Source organism: Syngnathus scovelli, chromosome 18 (genome assembly GCF_024217435.2).
Source record: "Syngnathus scovelli strain Florida chromosome 18, RoL_Ssco_1.2, whole genome shotgun sequence".
Taxonomy (NCBI): domain Eukaryota; kingdom Metazoa; phylum Chordata; class Actinopteri; order Syngnathiformes; family Syngnathidae; genus Syngnathus; species Syngnathus scovelli.
Window position 1 is genome coordinate 4,004,345 of NC_090864.1, and position 9,566 is coordinate 4,013,910.

At 40.4% G+C, this 9,566-nt stretch overlaps 2 protein-coding genes across 10 annotated transcripts in view; both read left to right on the top strand.

Moving 5' to 3' along the window:
- Nucleotides 1-3,227, top strand: part of neto1l (neuropilin (NRP) and tolloid (TLL)-like 1, like) — a 41,928-nt gene extending 38,701 nt beyond the window's left edge. For 3 of the 6 annotated variants that reach the window (XM_068648759.1, XM_068648760.1, XM_068648761.1), the window contains one exon: nucleotides 2,695-3,227. In XM_068648759.1, coding sequence (XP_068504860.1) covers nucleotides 2,695-2,776 — 82 coding nt within the window. In that variant the 3' untranslated portion in view covers nucleotides 2,777-3,227. Of the gene's footprint in view, nucleotides 1-391 lie in introns of all 6 variants that reach the window. The other 3 variants (XR_007487491.2, XM_049749165.2, XM_049749163.2) reach the window with 3 other exon arrangements.
- Nucleotides 3,228-3,344: 117 nt separating this feature from the next.
- Nucleotides 3,345-9,074, top strand: LOC125985925 (uncharacterized). Of its 4 annotated transcripts, XM_049749193.1 has the most exons (8): nucleotides 3,345-3,783; nucleotides 3,914-3,976; nucleotides 4,087-4,184; nucleotides 4,295-4,368; nucleotides 4,448-4,553; nucleotides 6,535-6,630; nucleotides 7,164-7,299; nucleotides 7,371-9,074. In XM_049749193.1, the coding sequence occupies exons 1-8, from the start codon at nucleotides 3,450-3,452 to the stop codon at nucleotides 7,589-7,591; spliced, it is 1,128 nt and encodes a 375-aa protein (XP_049605150.1). In that variant the 5' UTR covers nucleotides 3,345-3,449; the 3' UTR covers nucleotides 7,592-9,074. The 4 variants fall into 4 exon arrangements, with proteins under 4 accessions (XP_049605150.1, XP_049605153.1, XP_049605152.1 ...); XM_049749196.2 differs by lacking the exons at nucleotides 3,345-3,783; nucleotides 3,914-3,976; nucleotides 4,087-4,184; nucleotides 4,295-4,368 and adding an exon at nucleotides 6,349-6,394 and having other exon boundaries at nucleotides 6,471-6,630; XM_049749195.2 differs by lacking the exons at nucleotides 3,345-3,783; nucleotides 3,914-3,976; nucleotides 4,087-4,184; nucleotides 4,295-4,368; nucleotides 4,448-4,553 and adding exons at nucleotides 4,818-5,882; nucleotides 6,335-6,394 and having other exon boundaries at nucleotides 6,471-6,630.
- Nucleotides 9,075-9,566: the final 492 nt, after the last annotated feature.

Genomic DNA, 9,566 nt, shown 5'->3' on the forward strand with positions numbered 1-9,566 from the left:
ACTCGCGCACGCCGCCCGGTTCAAATTTTCTAAGTGCAACGCACAATGAGATGCATGAGAAACGGCCTTGGTTACCATCACATTTGAAGCGATGAATACGAAGTTAAATTTTATGACTCGGTGTATAAGTCGAGGTCGATTTTTTTCGGTCGATTTTGGATCGAAAAAGGTCGACCAATACACCGGCAAATATGGTATTTTTCTAGCAATAGAAAATCAGACATTGTTTGGCATTTAGCATAAAATAATATATTTATGTTAAAGCAACTACGTGATTTATTCTTGCATGCACTGCTCCTGACACTCGCTATTATTACTAGTCAAGGTTGCATGCGGAGTGTGAGCCTGCTGACGCAAAGTAACATTAAAGTACAGAGGCGTGACATTTCAGGTTCTGCCTCATTGGCTCTTTGAGCAAACACGAATCAGAGTACAACACAACTAGGGTCTAAGAGACAATCTCAAGGTAAGCCTCCTTTGCTTCGTCCAACACTTTTGATGATGTATCTTGTGTTGTCGCCTTTTGCTTTGATGAATGTTTTTTCCCTGTGTGTGTGTGTGTGTGTGTGCGTGCGCGTGCGCGTGCGCGTGCGTGTGTGTGTGTTTGTGTGTGTGTCTGTGTGTGTGTCTGTGTGTGTTTTACAATTTTTTTCTTCTAAGATGGTTTTCTTGCTTGCAGCCATCTTGGAATTTGTGTGTGTGTTTGAACATAGAATGCTCAATTTTACTGCATGTTTGTTGTTTTTTCCCTGGTAGACAAACTGTAGATGCATTGGATGTTTGATCTGCATGGACTTGCTCGATTTATATTTGTTACCGGTCTTAATGTGTTAATCTTTTTGTGCACCACCCCCCCCCCACAGCACAAATGAGCAGCAGTTAGTAAAAAACACAATGATCCGATGTGGGATTTGATAGTAAACCACGTTACGGTTAAAGTAATACATCCTTGTCAATGACCATATACTGTTAAGCCCACTGCCCATTTTGTACATAAATAAATGATTTACAATTGATAGTTAAAGCCATTGAAACGTTGTGGCGCGGTTCCCTCGGATACCGCTAGAGGAAGCCAATACACAACAATAAGGATCATCACTCTGCGCTAATTCTCAGTTTTTAACTTGTGTTCGGTTATGTCATATTTTACATGTCTAATATTTACTGAGGTTGATCCCAGTGGATTTTATAGTCACTGGACACTTAAATAAATTTTTAGCATAAAAATCAACGTTCTGTTTAAAATACATGTGTCTGTGTATGTATGTGCGCACTCATGTTCTACATTGTGTGGCATTGTCTCCATCATGTAGACATCTTGAGAGTAGTGCAATCCGGGATGAGCCCGAGCAGGCATGAACTGACGGGTGACAAAGCGGACCCGGCGCGATGTGATGCGATGCTGAGGCTCGAATGGACACTTTGACGCAATGATATCCAAGGATGTGATCGTGTGCAAAGATGAGCACAAAGAACTAGATGAAAATAGTTCATGACGTCATTCTTTGAATGACGTTTGATGTTCATCCCATTTTGGTTCTTGTCTCCATAGAAAACAACAACAATCCATCTTATATAGCTTCTGGCTAAAATTAGGGTGATATTTCTTCAACTGTCACTGAGGACAAACTATTTATGATCCAAAAGTATAGCATGTGTCATGGAGCGGATGGAGTAGGGCGACCAAGTGCAGCTTGGACCAGGGTTTATTGGAGAAAACAAAACTAACAGACTCGGCAAACTGACGTAACGCAACAAAACAACAACCGACAGGGATGTGAAACAAAAGATGTGAAGACATTACGACAACAGGAACTAAAAAGACATCAAGACAACAATGATCCGACGGGTCGTGAGGGGCAGACAGGACATATATACACGACAGGTAACAAGAGGCAGGTGAGAATAAACGAACTAATCATGGGCACACAGGAGGGGAGGGGCGAGCACACAGACAGAAACCATGACTACAGACACATAGTGGAACGGCTGGGGACGAGACGTGACAGCATGTTATCCAAATGAGTAGATTTATAGTTTTCTTAATAAAAAAATGGAGTATTACTAACACGCCATCAATGCAAGGCTGCACTTTTGCATGCTTTTTAATAGTCATTGAAATAGACCAGATAGACTATCGGAGACCGACCTCGCCCTCACATGCTAATACATTAGACAGACAGTCCAAAAATGAAAAATTGCATTGCATGCTAATAGTTGAAAATGATTTAATGCAAACCCAAAGCTAATTCTTTTTTTTTTTTTTTTTTTTTGTCTTTGACTCTCACTCATATATCTAAGTTTGCTTGTCCCCTAATGATTGCCATAGGAAGCTGTGTGGCTTTGTATCAAACCAGACTTTTTTACTTGAACAAAATACGAATGTTTTTTAAAGTTATTCTGACGATCCTTCAGGGCCGGTTTTAACGATTCTTTGTAACAGTCTTTTGAAATTGTATGCACACACTTACACTCTCTTCTTTTTTGCTCGACTTTCCCTCTGTCTTCACACAAAGTCAAACACTGGTCTGCAAGTAAATAGATGGAAAAAGATATCTCGGTTCAAATAAGTAAGTCTGGGCCGATTTATCAGAAGCAGGCCAGCCGGCAAATTTATAAGACAAAAAAAGAAAAAAGCTTGCAAGGCCCAGGAAAGAAGGGAGCCGGAGTAATGGTGTTTTTATTTCTCTACAGATACATCAGATGCATCATTTTTCTGCATCTTGCCAAGTTTGACAGCATTTGGAGGTCACTCTCCCTTGTGAAGCTTCAGTGAACTAATATGCCTGAGTGATGTGATGGGGGGAGGGGCGGGGGGAGTTCTGCGGTATACGAATGTTTTCTTTGCTTCAGACCGCACAGGTTGCCGTATCTGTGGACCACATCTGGCAAGGAAGAACTAGCCATGGAACACTGATAAAAGACTGAAACCAGAGAATACCTTTAATGTAAAGTCGTTCATCATTTTCATGCTTCAGTTAAACCTTTCATATTTACTGAAAGGGCGAGTGCTGTGTCATGCCTTAACAGTACATGTGTCGAAATGAAATTTATTAATTAATGACCCTTTATTTACTTGGCATACGTCCGGGCATTATAATTCCTTAGTTTGTCACTCTTTGTCATTACATGGTGCATTTATTTAAAAGAGGCTTTTCCATACTGATTTCATAATATAAATAAAATGCTGGAAAGAATATTTCAATAAACAAATGTTTACTGGTTAATTGTCATGAGTCGTCAATTTTGTCAATACGCAATAGATATATTTTCCCCCAAAATTGTTTTACGGAGAACAAAAGATCAGCGTATTTGTCCATTAGGACTCAACTTCACATGATTCTTAGCGTGTGACGTATAATGTATGAGCCGGGATTAGTTCGGCAATAGTTCCCGGCCCACTCGTGTATTTTAATACGTTCAATACGAGCGTTTTATGCACATCGTTTATGTTAAGAAACCGAATAGTAATGGCGTATATGCAGATATTAAAAATCCTGCATCGAAATTTAAAGCCAACTGCGACGCAGACGTGCAGATTGACATCGGGCAATTTGTTCCCACATACGCACAGAGCGGAATCAGCCTTTTCGAGATTGACCTTCCACGGGAGGCTCGAACCTCTTGCGTGTAGCTGTCACACTCTGTGCTGTATTCTGCAATCGCGCAGAGATATTACTCTTGACTTCAGAGTGAGAAATAAAAACGAGGAGCGAGACGATGGACACAAATCGCTCTACAAATACCAGAGTGGCAGCCCAAAGCTATCAGCGACACGCAAAGGTAAACAGTGCATTTTTGACACATTCTCTAGAAACTGAGAAGCGAAGGTTGTTGCAACTCTAAATTGCATTTTTAATAGCAACTCTAAATTGCATTTTTAATAAAGTATTTGTTTTAAAATGTTTTACAGTGAAAGAGGCTGGCCGAGATTTCACCTATTTGATTGTTGTTCTCATCGGGCTTGGAGTGACAGGTAGAACAAACAACGCAACACATTCTTGAGAATCCGTCACATACAAACGCTTAGCAGCTCATTTTGCTATTCGGACATATTTAATGAGCCCATTATTGCGCGTGGTACAGGGGGTCTTCTGTACGTGGTCTTCCAAGAACTATTTTCTTCCTCCAGTCCAAATAAAGTCTATGGAAAAGCATTCAACAAAGTCAGATTAGACCCAGAGGTAGGGAACACTTTAATTCATAAAGGCGGCACATTTGTGGTTCTTTACACATAAAGGCATGCTTCATGGATCCTGGAGCGTTGCTTTATTGTTGCTGTTTTGAAATACAGGTCATTGGTGCATTCGGGGAACCAATCAAGTGTTATGGTGAGACAACTCGTCGGGGAAGAAGGCAACAGATCAGGTTGGGAATATGAAAGCAGAACCATGTGCCAGATAAAACATGTGAATGACTCAAGCCAGTTTATGTTTTTCTGCTGTAGTCATATTGAGTATCTGAAGGATGGACTCAAGCACATGAGACTCAAGTTTTACATTGAGGGATCCGAACCGGGGCTTAAAGGCACAGTGCACTCTGAGTCAAAAGAGGTTTGTATTATTCATTTGGTCAACAAGATTATGAGCGATACATTTCAATGTCATGCATGAATCCATTATATCAGCAGGCTAAATTATAAATACTGCTATAGTATTTGTAAGGCCACATTTGAATTTTGAAATCAATTATGTCATGCAAAAAAAAAAAAATCTTCTTTTGCAGAATCCTGAAACTGGGAAATATGAGTTTCGCTACATATTTGTGGATGTAGACAGATACCCAAAGCGGACCATCATTGTAGAAGATAACAGATAAAAACAAAATCAAACAACAAAATGACCGCACGATTTAGTGAAGCTATTTGACTGGCTTACAATTGATCGTGTCTTTTGTGTATTTTGTATGTGATAAAAATGTGAAAACAGCTGAGGATACAGATGTGATATTGTTTTACTGATTAAAAGTGTTTGCAGTGAACATCAACAATTACATGATTTAAACTTAGGGAAAAGCAATATCTTTCCTTTTGGGGTACACTTTTTCGATGTCAACAAGCCTGAGATTGTTGTTTTCCCAACAATGGCCACAGAACGGCGACAAAGCGTCGCCTGATCGTCTACTATAATTGTAAAGGCTTAAATCGGTGTTCTGAATCGATTACTGTAGTGCAATTCCGTACAAATCATTGCTGTAATTTAATTGACGTTTTATGCAATTTATTATTGGCATCTGTACATTATCTCTTCATCCGTCGACCATATGTGGCATTCTGAGACCCTCGTGAACGTTAGAACTACTCTTGTGCTCATGCTTGAGAAAGTCTTTCCGCCTCCCGTGATTCAATCGCCACGGCGTGAGTTTGAACAATTATTACTGACAAAACACAGGTTATTTGTAAATTTAGAAGAAAAGGGCGAGTTTGTTTTCATCTTAAAACCTAATTATTCACACGCATGACGGTGGTTGAATCCAGCAATTTCCGATTATCTCTGAAGGCAACAAATGAAACCCCGCCCACTGGAGTGGGAGGTGTCGAAAGTAGGCACTGGGATGTGCTGGGTTAACACAATGCTAAACCAAACTACGAGACGCGTTACATTTTTCCTGTTATTCTAAGTCATACATATTTTAACGAGTAAGTCCCAAGTGCTTTCGCGGAATTACATTGGTAACGCTTGCATATTAGATGGTTTCCAGGTGCTTTTTTTCTGTAAAATGGTTTGCTAAACGGAAGCGGTTGTTAGTGTTTGTGGCCTGCTTTCTGAGCTTCGGCTCTCTCTGGAGCTTCCCTGGCATCTCATCAGCGCATAAGAAGCAGGCAATGATCGACCTCGGCGGCTAACTAACAAAGTAGTGTACGTTCATGGCGCTGCATTAAAGTAAGTCCTCCATATTTGTTGGTTTGGGGAAAAGTTTGATGTCAGATAGCTTGGGCTGCTATCATGTCGTTTCCAACAGCTGTGTTTAGTGATTCGTGTCAACGCTTAATATCGTTTCTTTATTATTTTTTATTGAAAAGTAATGCGTGTGATGAATATAAATGACTATAGAGCGCGTGGTGTGTTCGAGAGCAATTGGCTGTGATTCCGTTTTTTTGTGCGTTGGTGAATCAGTGGTGTCCAAACTGCGTCCGAGTCCGCCCGACGTCCCGAAGAATAATTTCCAATAACACGTCTCTAAACTAACATTTCTTTTTCCTTTTTTTCATATGCAATCACCATTTTAATTATTACATGACTATTGGTTGTTTTTGATTTTGTAATACTGACAAATTAGAATCTCTTTGATGTTTTATTTGTCCTAACTTGGATTTCTATTTACAACAAAATCGGCGATGAATGCCAGCACCCAGTGATTGAAGTCCCACCAAAATGGAGCTGTACTGGTATATGTGCGTATAATTATTAATATCAATATAAATAAGTATGAACAATTTTGAGTTTTTGTGACCCTACTTATCATTCCAGAGTGGTCATAGTGTTCATCATCATCAAGATCTTCTTCTATGTGTGCTGGTACCGCTCGAGACAGAGGCAGCTGGCTGCATACCTGAGCAACCCCCGCAATGCCCAGATAGTCATCGTTGGAGGGAGGGCGTACCTCCATCAAATGTGCGAGCGACAGAGTGTAAGTCCCAACTTTTGTGCCTCTGAGCTATATTTTGTATCATTTTTTTGGCCTAAAGTTTATGAACAGTGGTTTGTGGACGTGTTTCTCTGCACAATCACTGTGTCTGAGGAACACCGACAAATAGCAACCGTTATGTGTGACTCATTGAAGGCATTTCCTGTTTGTCTTAACGTTTCGCCCACATTGCATTTGTTATGACTAAAGATCCCAGTCAGTGATATTTTCAGCATTTATTTTTGCTGTATTTTACAAATGCAAATCTTTGTCAATCAAATAGGTTCTCGACAACATGCGGATATTTGTTACTTTTCTTTCCTTCATAACCATCACAGGAAAAATGTAATGCTAACATGTCAAGTTTGCTAACGTGTGGCCTGAAGCAAAACAAAAAAAGAACACAATGTTTGCAGTAAAACCAGCACATCCCCTATTAGTATTCTCATTGTATATGCATACGTTGGGTGGTGTTGAACTTATGAATAGTAAAATGGATGTCATTGACTTTTTAGTTGTCTTCTCTCCCTCCGTAGCAAACCTCACTCTGGCCAAGTTGGTACAGCGTACCTGATGACCTGTCACAAGAAGAGCCCTCCACGGCGCTGCCACCTGCTGCATCCTTCTCCCATCTGGACACGCCACCGCCATATGATGCCGCCGTGTCCGAAGGTAGCGCGCTCAACTGATGACACATGTACCTGGCTTTTCATCTCAATTGCTCCCCTGCTTTTGTTTTTCAGAGGACGATCTGAAACCGCCTCCCTACAGCGAGTGTGCTCGCGCCGTCGAGACCGATGCGCCTCAACCCTCCAATCGCACGCCTCTCATCTCCGAAGGAGGCGACTCCAGTAGCTCCAGCGAGGCCCCGCCCCCTTATTCGCAGTCTCCCCCACCCCAGCCCCATCCACAAGAAGGCCTTGTGAGCTGCACAGAGGCGCATTCTGAGAACATGCCTGTCTAATTGAATACCAGTTATCTTTTCCTCCAGATAAACCTTTGCCCCACTGCCGGAGCTAGAGAGAGGACTGCGGGTGGCATTGGGCTCTCCTGAAGTATGCTTGGACCCTCCCCCCCAACGTGCCAGGCCAGACTTTTGGGTATTTTCCGGGTATTGTCACCCATTCCCCGAAAGGAACATATTAGGAATCTTTATCAATTGTTTCTGAAGAATTATTTGGTTTGTTTAAAAAAAATGTTTTGCGGATCCACTTGGATACCTTGCCCCCCCCCCCCCCAGAAAAACATCCTCGCTCCGGTAGTGCTCAGTCTTGCTCTTAGTTGCACCACAAGTGAACACAAGATGATGTGTGTGTTTATTAGTTTCTGGAAACCCACTTTGGTTGGTGTTTTTCTTTCTACTTTGTCGCCATGTGATATTTTTGGTTCTAACAAATGACACTAGCAAGCCCGTGTGCCTCAAAACCTGCCCTGTAGCAACCATGAGCGTGACAGCTCGGATGTCCAGCAAAGTCAAGACGCATGAAGAGAAATACTGTTCACTTTTTCAAATGTAGCCTGAGCGTTGCTGCATTTTACGCCTCTTACAAGCTCATTTGGGAAAATTAGCAAACACAAGCACACATTATTCAGTTCTATCGTTCTCAGTGTTTTTTTTTCCAAAGTGTGAAGAGAAGACAGAATTTTAATTTATGGTAAATTACTACATCAAAGAGCATGCTTTTATGTGTCCTGAATTATTGGTCACAATCATGATTTTGCCTTCATAGATGTATTTGAACTAATAGTGTTTCTAATATTTTGCCCATTCTCGCAAAAACTGGACTGGCTCCTCTACATATTCCAAACCCTGCTGCAACATACTCTGATGACTGATATTGTGACATTTGAGCTCAAGACTGTAACGGAAAAAAAAAAATTCTTTGAACGTATGTATGAGGTTTAAGTGTGAGTGGTTAAGGGCTTCTACTTTTTTGTTTTTCCCGAAATACTGCAAAAATGATAACTTACCAAAAATAGTTTAGCATCTTTTTATAACCTACATGAATCTACCACAGGTTGGTCAGATCAATCTGTTATCATTACCATAAGATTTGGATTTAGTTTCACTGCATTTCTAAGTAAACTTTGCTTGAAGTTTTGCCTCTTATTTTTTATACACATTTTCAGTTTAAATGTATTTGACGGTGGTGAAAATGTCATCGTTTTGTATTGTGGTGACAAAATAATCGTGGTCTTTTAAAAATGTAAAGGGAGGCAATGTGCAAAAATGTAGCTTAGAATGCAGACGCATGATGTCTAAATCTATATCCAAGCGTCGGTGATCTCGTGTCTCTTCATCCAGTTTACCTTCCTGCTTATTTGGAACACATCTCAGTTCAAATTACTCACCAGGTTGGGATTTTTCGACAGAGTTGCTTCTTATTTCTTTTCACCATATTTTTTTTGTGGTGGGGTCAACTTGTGCATTAAACTTGTTGATATCCTGTATGTGTCATTTATTTGATTTGACTACTTTATAAGTAGTATTTGGGAAACTGAACTGCCACAACATTAAGTTTTTGTAGCCCTCATGCTCGCTAACTGGATTTGCAGTTCATCAGCAAGCTTTGTAAACGCCTGATAACCTTCGTGATTTGAAACAGACGTGTAGAATGAGGGATAATATCTAAAACTTTTGTTATCCAGCATTTAATGGAAGTACCTAAGTCACTATTGTATTTATAGAGATCGTCTGCCAGAGGGCAGTGTCGCTCTACTGTTAGTTATAGTTATGCCTTGAACCAGTTTGGAATAAAAACAAAAAAATGGCACGGAGATTAGTGCTAAAATAACATACATTTATCAACCTCATCGGAATAGTTGGAGAGGAAAAACAACGGCCAGACTAATATGTTTTTCCTTTTTTATTATTCAAAACGGAAAAAACAGACATTAGGTCTTTAAATCAAGTTAATTTGTTTAGTAACTGAAAAAAC

What these genes read in the sequence shown, in the direction of transcription:
- LOC125985925 (XM_049749193.1), top strand. Translation starts at nt 3,450, where the DNA reads ATGTTAAGAAACCGAATAGTAATGGCGTATATGCAGATATTAAAAATC. An exon ending in GCTATCAGCGACACGCAAAG is followed by an intron (nt 3,784 to 3,913) that starts GTAAACAGTGCA and finishes AATGTTTTACAG; the next exon opens with TGAAAGAGGCTGGCCGAGAT. An exon ending in CATCGGGCTTGGAGTGACAG is followed by an intron (nt 3,977 to 4,086) that starts GTAGAACAAACA and finishes CGCGTGGTACAG; the next exon opens with GGGGTCTTCTGTACGTGGTC.